Source organism: Diorhabda sublineata, chromosome X (assembly GCF_026230105.1).
Source record: "Diorhabda sublineata isolate icDioSubl1.1 chromosome X, icDioSubl1.1, whole genome shotgun sequence".
NCBI classification, from domain to species: Eukaryota; Metazoa; Arthropoda; class Insecta; order Coleoptera; family Chrysomelidae; genus Diorhabda; species Diorhabda sublineata.
In genome coordinates this window covers 357107-377997 of record NC_079485.1, presented here as the reverse complement: position 1 = coordinate 377997, position 20891 = coordinate 357107, and the positions used below count along the sequence as shown (strand labels likewise).

Sequence of the window (20891 nt, the reverse complement as noted above, 5' to 3'; positions counted from 1 at the left end):
AGTAGTCAAGATCCCACATTTTCCTCTTCTTTAATGACATGCTGGATTGCTTTCCGCCAGTTCTCTGATGTCATCTCCTTAATGGCTTGTTCAAACAGTAGCTTAACGTCTTTTATTTTGAATGTAGTGTTGTGTCTTGCTACAAATCCTTTCAATTATCTTCAAATTCAATACTTTTGGTCGTTAACCAGTCAATAATTTCTTGTTTTCTCCAAAATGAAGTTGGAGTCTTCTCTATGCGTCGAGAATGATAACTTGCGTTATCCATAACTACTACTGAATTAGCCGGAAGATATTTTATCATTTCACCAAATCTCCCGTATGGAATGACTGAAAGGTTAGCAAACCTTCTTTTAAAAATCCCTCTTCGCTTCCAATATGGACGATTATTAGTCTTTTCCCTTTACCTGAAGGCACCTTAATACCCGTTAACAGGCCTTCCATGAAAGCTTGGTGTGCACTGGTTATATTTTTGTCTTGCCACATTTTTGGTACTGTATAACCTTCATTAATCCACGTCTCATCAAGATAAAAGATTTTCTTCTGCTCTGTTATGTACTGCTTTATACTTCTTAAGTATTTTCGTCGCCAACAAACAATTTAATCGCTTTCCAGTAAAAGTGCTTTACGATTATGCTTTTCCCAGGCAAAATCCATATTTCTCAAAGTGGTCCATAAGTTTTTGAGCCGAACTGGACGGAATTCCCCATTTTATTGCTCTATACCTTTCTGAAATAGACTAGAACAAAGCTACTTTACATGTATGTAGCCTCACAGAGATTGAACACCCACCATATAGCCCTGATTTGGCCCCACCCGGCTATTTTCTGTCCGAAAAACTGAGATAAGAGGTAGAAGTGACGATGAAATTAAATAGGCAGTGTAGAAGCTTTAGTCAGTTGTTCTAAGAAGTGTGTGGTAATGAAGAGAGAATGTATTAAAAAATAATTACAGTTTTTTTCTTTATTTATGACATTTTTCTATATTTTAAGCTAAGAACTCATAGAGCGCGCTATGTATATATTAAGAAAACTTTATGGTATTGGCCATGATTATGTTAAGTTGGAATTTTTTGAACAGTTGAACATGTTCATACTGAACACATTGTTGGGATTATCAGCTGATTTCTTAATCTCATTGTTTTCATAATGTCCAGGATGTGAAATGACTCTAGCCGTCGAAGAGCTCATTTTTCTATTCCATACGCTCTCAAATGTAATGCCTTCGGGTTCCGTAGTATCTCACACTTTGAGAAAATGTTTTGTCCTATACACATCTCATTCTGCTAATCCTACCACAACTTTTCTCCTATCCACGTTTCTTTCTAGTATTTTCTCTATTGTCCTGTAGCCTTTTCCACGGGGTTCAGGTCCTACAAACGGTTTATCCGCTCCTACTTTAGCAAGTATGTCTACTGTTTCATTTCCCTTTACTCCATTGTATCCTGGAACCTATTGGGAAGTAACTTTATTCTATTTGCCTAGCTCATTCAACATAGATTTTATGACATTGGAGATTAGAGCTCTAATGGCTGCTTGGCTATTGGACAAAATGATTATTTCTTATTTACACCTTTTCTTCGATTCAAGAAGCACTCTTGTATGAAAAAGATTGATGTCATATAAGTTTTAAGGCCTGATTAATTTCAAAACAGAACACGTAAATTCTTACAAACCTGAAATGGAAAAGGATCATCGATAATGCTATTTAATTCTAACCATTTTTTTTTAAATTTTCACTCAGTTTTCCATATTTGTTGAATAATATATCGAGATATTTCTTCCATATATTCCATAGATTCATCGTGCTCTGATTATCCATTAACATCTTCAATCAAGCTCAAAATCGCTAGAATAAAGGAAATTTCTGGGTTTTAAGAATCAATATTCTCAATGAAATCGTCTGAAATGACGAGTTTATCACAAATAATTTATTTCTCTAAAATATTGAAATATATATGAAAAAAATTGATTGATTCTAATTGATGCGAAATAAAAAAAAATCAAACAATCTATTTGCAAACATTGAATCATGCTTCGTTCATAATGCAGCTCGTATATTCAAAAAATCCGAAAAACAATTTCCTCAAGAAGTTCCATATTGTTATGATTACACGAATAAAGTGTTGTTCATTTAGTTCAAGTCCTTTATTTAACAAAATCCTTTGAAGGATCGATGCTAAAAGCAGCCCTAACAACGGAGTAGGAGTGTCTATCCGCCCTCTCCGATTCGTCCGCGGTATCCAATCGCGTCGGTCCTAAGCGTTTTTGTAGAGGATCGCAGGAAAGTCCTGATAACGTTCCAGGATACTTTTCAGTCGTCCTTTGCTGTTGACACGTGTCCCATTCAACTACGCACGTGACTGACACGTTTCAACGATTAGTACATAATTTAACAAGTGTGCAGTTACAATGGAAACATAAAATTTTGATGTGGACGATGGATCATTTAGATTTGGATATGGTTAATAGACAATATTTTTTTGAAGGGAATCACTTTATACATTCTAATGGAAATAGTAACGGTAGCACAACGGGATCTTCGAATAGTAGTGATTTGTTTTTGTACGACGAGAACAGTAGTGATTCGGCTGTATCTAGTTTTTCTTATAACAGTGATCAAGAGAACCTTTCTGAATATAAAGAGTAAGTGAAACATTCTTTTTATTTTCATATGGAATGAAAATATATATATATATATATATATATATATATATATGTATCAATAATTAATAACATTAATAAACAGAAAAATTATATAAGTATTTTCGAATTATGTAAAGAAATACGAGGGTTAAATGAAGTGTTTAAAGTATAAACTATCGTAGAAAATCATATTCCAAGTCCATAAAAAGATATCGGATTTTTAAAATCTTTTCTGTTCCCGATACGTATAAGATCGTAGGTAACTATCTAATATTTGACACGATCATTTGAGAAACAACATCATTTTTGGTAAACATTTAAAGAACAAAAGAAAACTTTCTGAAAAAGTGAAGGCTGAGCTATTGAACTCTTAGCTTTTTTGGTAATTTAGTAAAATGAATAAAATATATAACACCAGTTGTCATTTGGAGCAGAATTTTCAGGTTAAAACTTGATAATTTATGTTATTTCTCAAATTTACGGTACTAAACATCAATAAATTTAAGTATTTTGACGAATAAGGGACAGATGATACATAAATAAAATGAAGGACAAACAGAGCAAGAACAATAACTAAACCAAGAAGTGGAGTACCAAAATAAATGAAGAAAAAATTGGAAATGAACGCTCGAAGAAGAACAAATAGAACATCAAAGTTAAATCGGGTCAGAAATGACACGAAAAAGAGCAAGTGGACCTGGAAGAACAAAATAATATTTGGTATGTGCACGTGCAGAGGATGGGGCAGGAGAGGCTGCCAAAAAAATAAGTAAATGGATCTCACAAGAAAATAGAAAGCGGGGAAGACCAAGGTTATCATGGATACATGAAATAAGAAAATCAATGAGTGTATGAAATATGAACGATGAGAATTGCAGCGAAAGGAAAGAGTGGCAATTAAATAATACAATTAGCACTTAACATTAGCGGTGGAGGTGCTTGTAGAAGGCCACTGAGATGTTGTGTGTAAAATTCTTTAACATCTTCGTGAAGATATGATTTCAGTTTTAGGAGGTTATCAATTTTGTTTTTATTAATCGGTACCTTTCATCAGGATAGACTGAAGCAGTAGATAGAGCGAACTTTTCCTTTGATTCCATATTAATCGAAATGTATTTTTCGTGACTCCTCCAATGAAAGATTTAGCTATAATAATACCATATTATATAATAATTTCGGAACGACATTCCTGGATATTTCTAACACCTTTTTTTTTTATCATTCGCGTTGAAAGGATTTATATTTTACACCAATATCTTTGACACATAAAATAACTCGTAGAAGTCTTGAACAAGAAGAATAACGAAGCAGAAGATTATTGCGTCTGCAGCACTTTATCTTAAACGCCATTACTCCATTCAAATGAATGAAATATTTGTATCGCAAATTCGCTGGCAATAGTCAAACTCCGATCAGCCACTAAGCAACAAAATACTCATTCGTATCCCTATAAATTCATAATCGCGAATTGGTCCGAATAAAACAATTAGGGAGTTTAATATTTTTATTTTTTTTTTTTTTTTCATTTGCAGTCGCTTGTACAGGCATCGAAGAAGAAGCAAATGTCCACAACAGCAGATCCAGCAACGACAAGCCGCCAATTTGCGAGAAAGAAAGCGTATGCAGTCGATAAACGATGCGTTCGAAGGTCTAAGAGCACATATTCCTACTCTTCCCTACGAAAAGAGATTATCGAAAGTGGACACATTGAAATTAGCTATAGGATATATCAATTTTTTGAGTGAATTAGTTAGAACTGACAAGAATTCTAACACAGAATTTTTTAACGGACACAATAGGAATTTGAGGCACGATGAACCCAAAAAGATTATAATCAGAGGTAAAATTAAAAATTGTAAGTAGAATAATACGATAATGGCAAAAATGAAACTATCAAACTGTGATCACTGTCTTGTCTACAATAAATTTAGAAAATGATGAATTTAATTCAACAATCAAAAAAAAAATAATATATATACTATGCATATCAAGAAGTTCTTCATGCACTTCATAGCTTTTATCTACTCCTCGAATATAAATCAACACCAAAGCAGTATCTGACACATCCGTTGACTCATCCAAGGCCAAAGAAAACCACTCAACGTGTCCATTTTTATGGAACAGTTGAGAAGATATATTTTTAGCGATGTTTTTCTACCCTTCGAGTCACCGTGTTTGCTGACATACTGACAGTTTTTAATAAATTTACCTTTTCAGGGCACATTCGGCTACTGCAATTATGCATTCTTTGATCATTTCTCCATCGGTGAATGGTTTTCCACGTTTTGCAATTTCAAGAGCCACACGAAAGCTGGCACGAGTTGCAGCTTTTTGTTCACTTTTGAGCTTTGTAAATGAAGATTGCTGCGATTTCAATCCGCGCTTCATAGCTTTGAATTTTTCTGTCCGCAAACTTCCTGTATATTTCAAGTAATTTTGAAAACGTTTTGTTTCATAATGACGCTTAATGTTATATTCTTTGAGAACAGCTATGCTTTCATTGCAAATCTAACATAGCGCCTTGTTACTGGACTCAATTACGAAATACTGAGTGTTCCACTGATCTTTGAATTTTCTGCATTCACTATCAATTTTTCGCTTCTTTTCCATACTACTAAATCACACACAAAAGCAACAACTCAAATCAAAATACTGTTACAAAGATGTCTTAAACTTAAACTTTCTCGAACCAACGAGATTATTCTGTACGTGCTATTAGCGCCATCTGTTAACGATAGAAGGTACTACTTATGTCCACCAGATGTCGTGTCACGTTACTCCTCATGGCTCGTACTCTACGACTAATCTAGAACTTCGAGATAATGACAGGAAAATTAATAATAAGCAGTGTTGCCATTTTGCGGACTTTGGTCCGATTTGTAGCCTTTTTTAAACGCTGCGTACTTTTTCGGACTTTCTTTTTTCATCAGTGGGCAATTTCACTTTTTACCACCGAAATATTATTTAAAAATGCAGATCTCTCCGCCACCGTAGCTTGTGTTCGAATATTTTTATAACAATAAAGTAGTTGATTAATTTTATTTTAAATTTGTTAGATTATAGAAACTAAAGCTCAAACGTCAAACCAATAATCGTATCGACCAGTGTGATGAATTTTGTTGATTATGTTTGCTAGAATTTAGTCTTAAATCTTACTAAACTGTTTCCAAAGATCAAAGTAATAAACATATTTCTAAAACTATTTGTTGCTAAAATAAGTAAACAAATCCAATTTTAATTGCTTGTTTTCACATGTATCATTTACGCTAACCAAGTAGATGATTTATTATATCCTCCATAAAATTCACAAGCTTCTTAATGCATCACAATTAAAAATTGCGAATTACTCACTAGATTGTTAGTTCGATAAATGATACGCACGCAAGATTTTAAAATGTGTTAGTACCTACTTGTATATTATGTGTTATTGATAATAAGTATGAAAATAAAATTCATACTCCATTTACATTGAGGAGATGTATGCCCGTTGGAAAACAACTTTTGTAGAAGAAGTCACCAGTGGTGATCATTATAAAGTCTTTAATGCTGAACAGTTGGTAAAAGGAGTAGAAGATGCAGCAGCGGCTAGGCCAAAGACTAAACACCAAAGTAGACTGCTCGAACTAAGCTCATTGATGCAACTAGTAATGAAGTGAGATATTATGAAGCGTGGTTTTGTTTCGAAACCAATTTTACACGAGGAAATGAACAGTCGTTGCCAAATGGATCTTTTCGATATGCAATTCCAAGCAGATGATAATTACAAGTTTATTCTTGTCTACCAAGATCATCTAACGAATTTCGTTTTTTTGCGGGCACTGCAAAGCAACACAGCATCTGAAGTCGCATATTATCTAGTTGACATATGGAGTCATGTTGGAGCTCCATTATTTTACACACAGACAATGGGGCTGAGTTTGTCAATAAACTATTAGATGAGATCATTGCCTTGTGGCCGGATTGCCGCGTTGTTCCATAAAATTACTTTATTTATTCACATACTTGAAAAACTTAATGGCTACCATTATCAGTAACTTGAGACCACTCATTTAACCTCAACGGAGTAATTTCATTATCTCCCCATATGTTAGAAGTCTTAGATTCTTCAAGGCTAGTCGCCTACTCCTTATTGTATGTCCAGGATAGTGACGGAAGACCAGGAAATCTTCAACGAATTCCAAGATGCGTCCTTACGATCGTAAATTGTCTGTCTACGTTATTGTATGTTTAGATTTCTCAATATTTTAATATTTTATATCAAATTACGTTGCTTCATCAAAAAACTAATACATTTGTTATTTTTTGTTCTGATTATTATGGAGATATTAAGGATCATTATAATTTTCGATAATAATGTTTAAATGGACAATAATATCGGTAGCGCTCGTGGCAGTAAACTTCATCACGTGGATAATAACATTCATTATACACTCGTGAATAATATACTATTTCTATTTGATGATGACAAAGAGAGATAACAGTGGAATCATTTTTCTCTTCGTACTAAGTTATATGGATCAATTCTAATATACTTACAAGGTATATTATTAATGATATCGATAAATATATAAAAAGAGAGGAAGAATATGCAGCTGTAATTTTTGATTGCGTAACGAATGTTCATTGGGGATGTAATATCTACCATCGATAATCAAATTCGGTAAACCACCATCGAAAAAAGGGTACAAGCGCCCTCTGACCCTCGCGTAATCAATTTTAAATACGCTGATGATTGTTCTTCGATCTCACAGTGAGAGTTTTGTTGTTGTGATGGTTTAGACGATAAAACCACCCCAATACTTTTTGTTGAGTATTAAATAGTAAAATAGTTTTTCCAAAAAATTGCAACGTCATCATTAAGAGGGTAAGAGAATAAAAAAATAAAAATCGAATTGAACGTATCAATTTTTTTCTAACTTAATAGGACATTTTGCAATTAAGAATTATACACTAGTACCTATAACCGAATCAGTAATTGTTATAATTTTCCATCAAATTCAATTGCAACTAATCATGTACGAGTATATTTTAATCGAAGATAATTTTTAGGTGGAAGTGGGGGCTTATATACTGCCCATTCATTGTCTTGGTCAAGAATAAAAGAACCGAACGCGAATGGTATAATGCACGCCAAAGTTTGGGTTCCAGAAGACCCTAGAACCAATAAAGATGGGGCTAGTAGTTCGTCGTCTTCTTTTAATTTATCGGAATAAAAAAATACTGATTTTCCGAAAAGAAATGTATTCAGGTAGTATATTAATGCCGGAAAATATTCTTTGGTAATTAAAGTAATTGAGTGATTAAAATATAGAATCAAAATTTCACTTTTATCACTCATTTCTGTGATATTCCATTATGAAATGGACGACAAGGATAGTTACAAAAGACATGTATTTAAAAATTACGACACAATCCTCAAGTGTCTTAAGCATTATTTTTTCAACCCCTATATAACTAATTTTGCATTATTTTTTTTTATCTAGCTGGCACACTCAAGAAGTACAGTTGAATAATAAGACTAGAAAAAATTATAATTAATTGATTTTTGTGTGACCTTTTCAATTAACTAGAAGAATTTTTCATTTTCAAAAATATATATTGCATCACAATAGCTAGTTTATATATATATATATATATATATATATATATATATATATATATATATATATATATACATATATATATATCATGATATATATATATATATATATATATATATATATATATATATATATATAAATCACTCACCATGTCATAAGAATTCGTCCTTGAAAAATGTCATGAAGTAATATTTAATCTAGTCAAACTCTAGTCACATACTAATAAATTTATTTTAATATATTGTAGTATAGTAATTAACATACAACTATATTCTATAGAGTACAGTCAAGTACCCATACTTGGAACAGTTACGAGTTTCAAAGGTAAAAACGCGGTACAAAAAATTAAAATAAAATAATAATAGATAGGTATACATATTGGTATTGACTGCTATTTTAACTCCACCTTTCCAGTTTTTCATAGAGACAATATTTTTTTTATTTTATAAAATGATCTTTGTCCCAATAAAGTTAGGGTACTTTCCCCCTAACTTGTGACACTATTTATTTTATTCTTTGCACCATGTTAGGTCTGCTGTTAGCTTACTTGGGACATTAAAAGATTTATATATAACTGTTACTTTATTTACAATTCAAAACAACAAATATTTAAGCTCAGAAAACTAGTTTTTTAAGGCTTTATTAACAAAAAAATGTCACAAATATATAAAAACTTGACAAAAGAAAGAAAAAATGAATATTATTATAAATACAAATAAAACTATTTTCTATAAATTAAAAGTGTATTTTCCTCTGGACTCGCAAGTGGCCTTAACAAGTTGTTTCATGCGATCTGCCGAAACGTTGTTGTCAATGTCCTCTATAATGGGAAAAACAAAGACATTTTTGAACCCCATATGGTTTCCCATAAAACTGACTTTGAAAAAAGAGTTGCCGTTTTCCTCACTTATGATTTTTCCTATGAATGTTTTTTGTTCCAGCATCATAAATAAATTCAACTAAGAATTTAGACATACTTTAGACTTAATCTAAAAAGAAAACCATAAAAGTAAAGGCAATCTATGAGGTATGTAATTGAACATTATTACGTTATATCCTAACTTGGGACAGTATCCTAATTTGGACTATGTCCCATGTTTAGAAACCTTGAACAATATTTACAATCCACTGATTTAAAAAAATAATCACTTATGATTATAAGAAAATTGTAGTTATAATATTGAGCAAAGATAATTCACATAAGATCCTAGGAATCTAAAAACTTATAAAACTACTCTCATAGTGTGGGTGAATTGAGTTATTTTGATTATAAATCTTACCTGATTTTAATGCCGAATATAAATACCACACACTTTACAAATACCAGTTATTTGTGACTTTATTATTATTGTTTAACATAACCTAGTTGCAAACGCATGAAGTACAATCGCAAGTGCTACCATCCACTAAAAAAAATGTCCCAATTAAGGGCACTTGACTGTATATAATAAATGTAGAGTAATAAAAAAATTTTTATTGTTATATTTATTAATATAATATACGGGGTGTAAATATAATACCATTTATATGATCAGCATCATCTATTTCGATATAAAAAAGGTTTTGTTTTCAGCGCCAACTAAAGTAAATCATTTTATATTTGCGATGATTTTATTTTCAGAAAAATATATTGGTACGAATTGCATTTATTGTTCCGTGTATATTATGACCACTTGGACCATAAAGTTAATCGTTTAACATTGGCTTAATTCTTTTTTTTTTTTAATTGTACCGTATGTTCAACAAAGTTTAAGTCTTTTCAATTATTATTAAATTAAATCCCCGAAAATAGCTAATTATGCGGTTTTTTTAGTTTTTTCTTTTATGTTGGGAGAGCTACTTCTGCCATGGTATGTAGATACCAAACGTTTAAAAAATGAAGTCTCCTATGCCGAGTTTTTTTGATGATTTGTATGTTTGTTCGTTTTCGAATTTTGTGATGATATTAATTAGATGTAATTTTTCATCATAAGAAAAATTTGATGATCTTACGCGTTTGCATTTATTTCATTTTTAATAAAACTTTCCCACATCGATGACATAACCGTATAAAATAAGATGGAAGCGATTATGATTTAAACCACTGTTTGTATTTTAACAGACTGTTAGTTAAACATTAGATTAGAGATTAAGGTACAAGTGAGTCTAATGCCATTAAAGAATGAATTTATTTTTGTTTATAATGTATTTTTTCCTACTTGTAATATACTGTAATATATAATATATCTTTCAATAATTATTATTTATTTTAACCTTTTTCAATCCATACTTTGAATTATTTTGAAATGAAAAATTCCATATATTATTGTTCGAAATAGTTTTTATAAGTGACAAATAGCAAAACCGAATTCTCCTAATCCTAACGCACACCTGCAGTTTTAAATAAAATAGATTGGTGCGACATCTTACGGACAGTAAGTTATTTACCAGTTCTAAATATACTCAACTTTATCCATTAACGTAGAAACCTGTATTTGTTATCAAAGATGTTTAGTTCTAAAAAAGAAGAAGTGTTATGTAATTTTTTTATAATCACGTGACAAGAACGTCAAGCTGACGTTTCCAAAGAATGAATATGCGACCTTTTTGACCTTTGATAATATCTCCGGCAATTTAACCGGTTTATATCACAAGTTATCGTTGTGTACGCGAGGTTTGCGGGGCAAGAATTTCGACACTTATTTTGCAGCTATTTGATCCGAAATTCTAGTTAGTGACGTTGATTATTATTCACTAAAAAAATATATTTAACTTCAGAAATAACAACTAACTAGTTAGTAGCATCATGTCGATAAAGCAAACAGTTACACTGCTGCAAAGCAAAAATGGAATTAGCTGCGCTTTACAGAGAGCCAAGTAAGTGAATTTTTTCATGTTGGTTTCAACTATTTTGATTATCTCAGTTCCAAAGCATTCCAATATAAATTATATTAAAAAAACTTATTCTATACTTATATAACCTTTATTATTATATTAAGATTGTCTTTTTAAGCTCTTGGTGGTCCGGTGTCCAAATGGGACCACCAGATGCCATCTTAGGAGTGACCGAAGCATTCAAGAGAGACACCAACCCTAACAAAATTAATTTGGGAGTAGGTGCTTATAGAGATGATAATGGTAAACCATATGTACTCCCATCTGTGCGTAAGGCTGAAGAAAAGATAAAAGCTAAAGGTTTGGATAAAGAATATGCCCCAATATCTGGTGTTCCGGAATTCTGTAAAAGAAGTATTGAATTAGCTCTTGGAGAAAATTCCCCAGCTGTGAAAAATGGTTTAAATGCTACAGTTCAAGGTATTTCTGGAACTGGAGCTTTAAGGATAGGTGGTGCATTTTTAAATAGTTTCTTTCCGGGTAATAAGATCATTTACTTGCCATCTCCTTCATGGGGCAATCATAATCCCATATTCAAACACTCCGGTTTGGAAGTTAAGAGCTACAGATATTACAATCCCAAAACTTGTGGGTTGGATGTCCAAGGAACTCTTGAAGATATTTCAGTAAGTTATTAGAGTATTTTCATATATCCTATTTATATATGTATTGAAAGCTTCTAATTGTAATTTTTAGTTGAAAAAAATCATTTTGAATGAGCTTGTTTTTATACTTCAATTTTGAATCAATAAAAAGTTATTTGATATTAAAAAGTTAAAAAATGGAAAAATATTATTAAACAGAGTTCCATTTTGAAAAGATTGTAACAGATAGTTAAATATCTATATGAAATGTGTAACCTCTTTCTATGAATTTATTCCAGCTTTTAACAATTAGAAATCTATTTTCCTGGTGAAATCTCATCAATTAAAATTTATGTTTATGTTGTAAGTAATTATAAGGAATTTCTATTTTCTTCTCATTTCTCTATTAACTTCTAGTGGTATCAAAAATGACTTCCCATAAATAAGATTTTTATTGCTGTTGTAAAATAATTCAGTTATCTCAATTTATATATTAAAAATATTTTTGATACCAAAAATGAAATACATCAACATTATAATGTTTCTCTGAAAATAGCTGATAAGACAATCTAAAAATAAACTAATTACTTTGTCAAGCCAATTGAAAAATATTCATTATTTTTGGGAAGATTCCAATTTAAACAATTTTCAACAACTTACATAAAATGTATTGAAATTTTGCAAGCAAATAAAAGACAGAAAAATTTACAGAGTATTGTCAAACAGCTTAGAACACAGCTCAATGTGGACACTATTGAGGGAGGTTGTAACTATCTTTTGATAATGGTATATTTGGAGAGTATACCAAAAATTGAAATATTTGCAAAGGTAACTGTTGGTCATCTGTGGGCATAAAAACATATTTTACAAATATCGCTTTTAAGGAAATCTATGTAAATAAAGTGCTTCTCACTTAATCATCAGTAAAGATTTAAAGGATGATCATTCATTCTTCAACATTACCAAAAAATGCAATACCAAAAATATTACAAACTATGCAGCTCATGGAAACTATGGAGATGGCTACATATATTTTAACCCATCAATTCGAATAAATATTGCCAAATTATCTAATTTTATAGCAGAAAATTTAACAACTGTTTTAATTAGTTCCTTGATAATAGATAATCTAAGTTCATCTTTTGTATATTTGATTCACTTAATCAACTTGTATAGAATAATTTTTTGATGATCATAGGTAACTGTCTGTTTATTATTGCATAATTTTAGAAAATCCCAGAAAAATCAATCATCCTTCTTCATGCCTGTGCTCATAATCCAACTGGTGTTGATCCCAACAAAGAGCAATGGAAAGAAATCTCCGAGGTGATCAAAAAAAGGAACCTCTTTGTATTCTTTGATATGGCATATCAAGGATTTGCCACAGGTAGCGTAGACAACGATGCATTTGCTGTAAGTTTTTATCAATATTAAATGTATAATTAAAAGAAAAGGGATTTATTTAGGTGAGATATTTCTTGGAGCAAGGTCACAACATTGCTTTGGCTCAAAGTTTTGCTAAAAATATGGGGCTTTATGGTGAGAGAGCAGGAGCTTTTAGTATCATCGGCTCCTCTAAAGATGAAGCTGATAGAATAATGTCACAAATTAAAATACTCATCAGACCCATGTATTCAAATCCACCCATAAACGGTGCTAGAATCGTTGCCGAAATCTTAAGCGACCCAGGTTTAAAAAGCGAATGGTAAGTTTGATTTAAACAAATAATTCATCTTAAATATTCACAAATTTAGTTTCAGATATAAATAATAATCATGAACCCGCTGAAACTATTCCTGTTCATCCTAAAATAATTGCCCTTCCTGATCCCAACTTAACAAATATCCAGGTAAAAATCATGTTAATGAATTTGTGTCAATAAATACCTGAAAATTGCATGAAAAAATTTTATTAGGTTACCAGAAGTTAAGGGAATGGCTGATAGAATCATATCTGTCCGTAATAAACTGAAAGAAAATTTAAAGAAAGAAGGATCTAGTAGAAACTGGGAGCACATTACCAATCAAATTGGAATGTTCTGTTTCACTGGAATGACTCCAGACCAGGTAATCAGAGACATTTATTACAGAGTCTCAAAATAAATTTAATTTGATTATAGAACAAAAATCTTTACACTCTTTATACTGAGAGAAACTTTCAGTGTTTGTTGATATTTACAGAATAAAATCTTTTTTTTTGTAGGTGGAAAAGTTGGTGAAAGAACACAGCGTATACCTCACCAAAGACGGACGTATCTCGATAGCTGGAGTTACATCCAAAAATGTTGATTACTTAGCAAGAGCTATGCATTTATCTACAAAATAATTATGCTTTTAAATAGAATTGAATTGTGAAAAGAATGATTTTTTGAGATCCAAAGTATTATATTCACCTTTATTTACAATTTTTTGTTGCATGAAAAATATATATACACATCTTATATTTTGTTAAAAAAATTTTGTTGTCAATAGTAAGAGTTACATTATTCGAGTTTTTTTTGTAATATCCTTAAACCTGACAATTAAAAGACAAATAATTTCAATAATACATAAAATAAAAGTTTACAAGAACATGGTACCAATAGCTTAGAATGTCACAAAATTGATACTGTTTATATTAAAATATCATTTCTAAAAATTATCTATATTTCTTTATGACAATTTAATATAAATTCAATGAAAAAATAATATAAATTCAGTCAAAGCTGTAGGATTTGAAGAACTATTAAACTGTTACTTCTTCTTAATGCCCTTGAACCGAGATTTTGGTTTCAATTTTTCATTTGTATCATCCGATTTTGGTTTATGTTCCTCGTGGATTATTGAATACAAAGTTTGCGCATCTATGGAATTTCCCAGTATTTCTTTCAGTTCTTCCTAAAAACCACAATCAATTTCAATTAAACCCCACATAGAAGCATTTCATAAAATTTTCGAGGACGGTAGGAACATGAAAAGCGCAACTATTTTCTGCCACCATAGCAAATGCCCCATTTTCATATTGTATCCATCTATTGACATTCTATTTTCGAAGAAGAGTGAAAAATGCGATGATTTAGTATAAAAACGTAAATGAGTAAGTCTCCAGAATTTCAACATAAACACAACTATTGAAACTCGAATTTCTTTATAAAATTATTTCTCTAATTCAAATTTTACCCTGCAAATTTGAGTAATTCGTATAATTCATATACATTTATTACAACAAATAAAAATGTGAAAAACTTCTATCGACAACTAACGATTTTCTGAAAAATGGAGTTTTACATTGTCTCATTCTATATATTGTTTACACGTTACCTCACTCTTTTTAACAATCTCGTCCATGCTTACTCCTTTTCTGAGGAACGAATCAATATTTTTCGAAGTGACTCCTGGTAGTTTCTGTATGAGATCATAAATATTGGAATTATATTTTGATTGTATAACATCGAGATCTTGTTCGCCTCCAGCGGCAGTAGCGTACGCCACATTCGGTTCCTCTTTACCTGCCTAGAATAAAACACATTCATTGAATCAATAGAAAAAAAATTATAATATAAAAGGTGATCGAACAAATTTGAAATGCATAATAATGTATATATCGTAGTTCGAAAAATGACCAAGCGTTTGTCTATTCTCCTGGGACTTTAGCTAAGCCTCCACGTGTTGCAATAAATTATTGATTGACATGCAAAAAATAAATAAATAAGACTTCTTTTATCCTATTTTTTTATCTCATTCTGTAAATTTAGAGGTATTTGTCTTCTATTTCATATGCTCCCAAGTGTAGTGCTCTGGAGTTCCATAATGTCTTCCAGAGAATGTGGATATAGGTTTCGTCCTCTGTGCAACAGAATCTACATGCTGTGTATTATCTGATAAGTCTAGAGTCTTCAGGTGTCTATTGAGGTAACATGTCCCGATAGGACTTCTGTCATTGATTTCTCAAGTTTTATTATGCGTTCTCTGGTTACCAATGTTAGAAGTCGTCTTCAATGAACCAGAACTCTTCTACTATGTACCAAAAAAAATAATTTACATTTTAGATCAGAAGCCAAAAAGGAGAGTAACTTCTCTCCCCTTTACTATTGGTCTCAAGTCAGTAACAGCTAACAACTAAAAAGAATTGAGAAATATACAGTTCCAAGGGCTGCTACATTGGTCGAAAAAGTGGCAAAAAATCTAAAAGGATAAACATCAAATCAATCTTTTACGACTATTCTATATTTTCTTAGCTTCTCTTGATAATTCCAAAAAAATCAAAAAGTGTTTTCGTGATTCTTCAACAAAAATTGACAATTTTAATTGTTTAAGTAGAATCAGAAATGATTTCTATTCTTTTCAAAGCACCAATGTTTCTATTCCATTTTGATAATTAAGATTCAAAAAGAAAAGAAAGGTACGAATAGAAATCATTTTTTTATAAATATACCATATAAAATACACAATGAATAGGAAATCCATACTGGTTAATATATTTTTTTCCTTTTGTTAGGGAGAGTAAGGGGAGCTAAGCACTCATATCAGATCAAATCTTATGGATATCTTCATTAAAACGAGGTTTTTTGAAGATTGATGAGTGTTATAAAAATGAGAAGAACAAGTTACCTTCAATTCTTCGAACAACTGAGCAGATGCGTAAGGACTTGGACTCCAAATTATCTTTAATTTTGGGAAATTGAGGGTCAGTAATAACAACTTCTGTTGAATCTCAAAACTATTGGAATCACTCGAAATCATGTAACTGCTCTGCAAAAAAAAAACATTTCATAAAAAAATATAAGATTATTTCAAGAGACTTACTTCCCATCCAAATCTCTTATTTTGATCAAATTCGATTAATAACATTGGTTTTGAATAATAACGCGACATATTTGTACATTGTTGATACAATCTACCAGATCTCAGAGATCCTATTAAATCTGAAACGCTTTTTCGTTCTATACAAATTTCAGGTGTTAAAATATAATCACCAACCTAAAAAAAATTCACCTAATATAATGTTTAGTAGAAATGTGATAAATACTTACTGAAATAGTGAGAGGTTCAATATCTATACCCCTTTTATGTATTAATGACGGAAGTTCGCTTCTAAATTCCCTCATATCAATAATTATAATTTGTTTTTTAGCAATTTGTTCTTTTCCTCCTTGTCTGGTGTTTTTTTCAGGACTCGATATCATTCTGTGTAATGCTAAACAATCTTCTGATTTACCATCTTGATCAGCTGGTATTACCATTTTCTAGAAAGTTTAACAAATTTAAATATATCACAACCAAATAATGAATCAACATACAGATTTACTTTCTATGAGATACTCAAATGCTTCCTTTTCTCTTCGGAGAGTGGTTAAGTAGCTTTGTTCTTCAACTGTATCAGAATGTAACAAAAAATAAACTTTCACTACATCTTTTTCCTTTTTATGAGCTTCATACATCTAATAAAATGTATAATAAATAAATGCATATATTCTTATCCTACACACCTACCTCGATTTCTCTTACAGCTGTCATACTACAATGATACATAATGATGAAACTTGGTTTGACGTTTTCCAAAGTGTTTTGCAAGTTTATAAATTCGTTCGATCCCTTAAAAGTCTGTAGAAGAATTTTGGGTTCGTTTACAGTTTGACAAATTTGAGTTAGATCCATGTTTTCTAACTACGAGAATATAAAAAATTTTGTTGGTAGATTAAACAAATTTGCAGTACTTTTAACTTCAACAAAATATTTATCAAAGATATACATGTCCTTTTATGACAGCAAAATATTGCAAAATCTAATCCACTTATCTAATTGATTAATGACAAAATATAGGATATTTAATGTGGTAAATATACCTGAGAAAACGGTTCAAAGACAAAACTCTCATCAGAAGTAGAACTATTTTCTTCACATATAGTCTGACTCATGGTAAGAATATAACTATTTTTAAAATTTTCAATTTCTTCCTCCTCTTCGATTTTATTCTGATCATTATCTACTTCTTTGGTATCACTTCCAGAGCTAGTATATTTCAATTTTTTATTTTTGAAATCTTCCTTCTTTTCTTCCATAACAATTATTTCTGTAGGAATTTTATCAGTTACTCTAAAGGAATCACTTATTTTTTTAATTTGCAGTTTCTTTTTAAAAGCATTCAGGTATAAATAAAAATGAGGACCTTTGGTTAGAATCTAAAAATATAAGTGTATATAAAGTCCCATTTAAAAAACTTTGTAGATATCTATACTCACTTCTTTTAATTGATGACAGCTTTTGTAGTCTGCACACAAAATTAAAATAGTACAATCTTTTAAATTTGTTTTCCTCATTTCAGCAGGTATTTCAACTTTCAAAATTTCCAAAAGAGGTTCCCATTTCGGGCAAAACTCAGGATAGAATTCTAATACAATAAAGTATTAAATTGCTATATATTAAAACAGATTTGGTTCAAAAACAAAAATATTACATTGAGATACTCATTTTGTAATAATAACTCACCTTTATTGTTATTGAAAATGAAAGAATTTGCATGAGTAAAAAGTAGTTCTGCTGGTTCTAAGAGAACCCATGTTGCATTTTGAGCATATTCTTTAGTACGATAACTGATTATAGATGAATAAAATGTTACAGGATCCGAATGAAACATTGTACTAAAAAGTTTTAAAATAATGTCAACAAAATTGGTTACTTTGATAGGAAAATTAGTCTTTTACAAGTGGAGCAGAAGTTTTATCTTTATCTTTTATCTTATTTTTGATTGCCAAAGAATGACTTCAAGACAAACTGAATTAATTAGCATGATTCTGTGTTGTTTTTGGGATTAGGATGTTTTAAGGAAACTTTGATTAAAAAGAAATTAAAAATTTTTGGCAAGTCTGAAAATAGACAAATTTAATTAATAATAGCAAGTATGCCATCAAACCAAGAAAAGATTATAGCAAGTACAGTTTTTAGGTGTGATGAAAAAAGGAGCATAAAATTTCTTATATAAAATCATTTCTTCTTTTCAAAACAAAAAGTTGAAGTTTCACAAATATATTACCAAAATAACAAAGATATCAAGAAAATAGGTGGTAGTAAAGAATGTATTAATAAGAAAATAAACTGACTCCCTTGGAAAAATGAAGTACATCAAACATTAATTCACTCCTTAATTTCACAAATAAAAGACACTTACATAATTAAATGCCTAAGGGTTTTAAGATCAGCTACTAACTGAAAGCTTTTTTTACTCAATTGGTGCCAAATGACATCTAATTGTGCTTGTAGAATTTTGTGGAATTTTTTTGTTAAACAGTTCTCAACTGTGATTTCCTAAAGTTAAAATGGATTTATTAACTATAAAATATTGTGATGTTGATAACTACCTCACCTGAAGTTCTATACTTTTATTAATACGTTTAAGTTCTTTAACAGTCAAATTCATTAGTTCCAAAATATATGTTTGCATCTTTTTCATTTTTTCTGTAATTGGTATGTGCAATTCTATAACATGAGGCTGAAAAATATTTAATTCATCATTCAAGTACCTCATGTTTAAGAACAAATACCTGTCGAGTCTTTAGGCTTTGTACAATTGTAGAATGAAATCTTGGCCATATATATAATTCTTTGACAAAAAGAGCCCTCATTACTCTTTCTATATGTCCATAACCAACAGTAAAACTGTGCACATTATTGGAAAATCCTTTTATGAAACCAACCTAAAATTTGATATTAATACAGCTATAAACTATTTTCAGTACCATACCTTATTGTTTTGACGATATAATCGTAATACAAATGCTTCTTGACAACTCTCTAAAATTTTTTGAGCTCTTAAAACAATTATTCCCGTAATTTTTTCAATAGGTATCCTTTTTTTCAACATATCCATTACTAATATTCGAGTTGTAACAAAATGTATGCCTCCTGACAAGTACTTTTCTTCTCTATAAAATTGCACAACAAAATGCAAATATTTATTAGAAAATAATTACATTACCTGTCTTTTGTATTCACATCACAAGTTGTTTTATATACATTTGGATCATTCAATTTTTCTGTGTAATGTTTTTCTTCAATTTCGGTAGCGTTCAATACTATAACTAAATTACCCGCATCACAATAAACCTTCAATAGGTTTAATATAACTAAATCCAAGTTAATTCCTCTAAAATAATATATTACTCATTCTGGAAATAGTGATTATAAACAATTACGTACTTTGAAGTTAGTACTAATCCATCTCCATGTAACAAATCCAAAAATATTTGGGTTTCAAAATCCAGCATAAACGTTAAATTTGTTTTCGCCAAAAGAGCATCGGTTATATCTAAATCTTGACTCATATTTTTAATATTTGAACGGAATTATTAAAATAGGGAAAATATTCATTATTCAAAAATTTGTAACCTCAATATTCTTTTTTATAAGACAGAAAAGAAGAAAGAGCAGTATTAACTCAGCCACCTTAACTGATGCTCCAATTTTATTGATATCGTAGATAGTTGTAGGCTCCGCCTACGGGCCTCCGAAGACCCCGTTAAATACGAATTTAATAACTTTTACGCTAGAAAAAGAATGCCGCAAATTTTAAAGCCGGTAGATATACCAAAAACCATTTTTGAGTGAGATTACGAATTCATTATAACTTGACTCTGCAAATATTTAGATACAAACTGTTTGCTTCTATAAAAATATTGAATATATTGGAGTTTTTATCGCGTTTAATTATTATTCCTTTGAATTACAAATTTGTCACAATTAAACAGTTTTTTTAGTTTCCTATATTCCAGTGATACGGGTAGAATTTGAGACACGACATATTTTATAAAAATAAAAGGCAGTTGATAAGGTGGAATATATGGAAACCGCGTATATCACAACATTTCAGATTCATTATAAAACAGCTTAAAAGAAAGATTTCTACTTCCAGTTTATTATACAACATTCTCAGCATAGTATAACCACAGCATGAACTTAATAAAAACAGTTGTATTTCTTCAAAATAATTTCAAGTATTAATTTGTTATTTATTTAAAAAAACAATTTCACTCTATATTTTTACTATTATATACTACGTTTTTGTTAGTTGGATACTTTTTTTAATAATAAATCGCACTATTCTGTTTTTTTAACCCAAAAAAGTAAAGTTTTCACTCTTATAATCAGCGATTATAAAATAGATATTTAACTCAATTCCCCTCATTTTTTATGCAAATTTAAAGAATTGAGTTT

General features: G+C 30.4%; 3 protein-coding genes and 1 long non-coding RNA gene across 4 annotated transcripts; 2 read left to right on the top strand and 2 right to left on the bottom strand.

Annotated features, from left to right (window-relative positions):
- The first annotated feature begins 2377 nt into the window (after positions 1-2377).
- Positions 2378-8086, top strand: LOC130451131 (pancreas transcription factor 1 subunit alpha-like). The gene is made up of 3 exons (XM_056789950.1): positions 2378-2645; positions 4178-4485; positions 7695-8086. Exons 1-3 carry the CDS (start codon positions 2431-2433, stop codon positions 7856-7858), a joined length of 687 nt encoding a protein of 228 aa, XP_056645928.1. The 5' UTR covers positions 2378-2430; the 3' UTR covers positions 7859-8086.
- Positions 8087-8814: 728 nt separating this feature from the next.
- LOC130451024 (uncharacterized) lies at positions 8815-10383 on the bottom strand. The gene is made up of 2 exons (XR_008910667.1): positions 9526-10383; positions 8815-9234 (listed from the first exon to the last, which is right to left on the bottom strand). It is a non-coding gene; the product is annotated as an uncharacterized LOC130451024 (long non-coding RNA).
- Positions 10384-10773: 390 nt separating this feature from the next.
- LOC130451350 (aspartate aminotransferase, mitochondrial) lies at positions 10774-14190 on the top strand. The gene is made up of 6 exons (XM_056790314.1): positions 10774-11101; positions 11238-11745; positions 12934-13116; positions 13170-13408; positions 13619-13769; positions 13906-14190. The coding sequence occupies exons 1-6, from the start codon at positions 11031-11033 to the stop codon at positions 14026-14028; spliced, it is 1275 nt and encodes a 424-aa protein (XP_056646292.1). The 5' UTR covers positions 10774-11030; the 3' UTR covers positions 14029-14190.
- LOC130451349 (DNA repair endonuclease XPF) lies at positions 14067-20153 on the bottom strand. Its single transcript, XM_056790313.1, has 16 exons — positions 19878-20153; positions 19657-19824; positions 19423-19603; positions 19223-19375; positions 19045-19170; positions 18850-18986; positions 18171-18322; positions 17924-18072; positions 17528-17863; positions 17175-17348; positions 16982-17122; positions 16715-16927; positions 16488-16661; positions 16293-16433; positions 15003-15194; positions 14067-14579 (listed from the first exon to the last, which is right to left on the bottom strand). Exons 1-16 carry the CDS (start codon positions 20000-20002, stop codon positions 14436-14438), a joined length of 2706 nt encoding a protein of 901 aa, XP_056646291.1. The 5' UTR covers positions 20003-20153; the 3' UTR covers positions 14067-14435.
- Between the last annotated feature and the right edge of the window lie 738 nt (positions 20154-20891).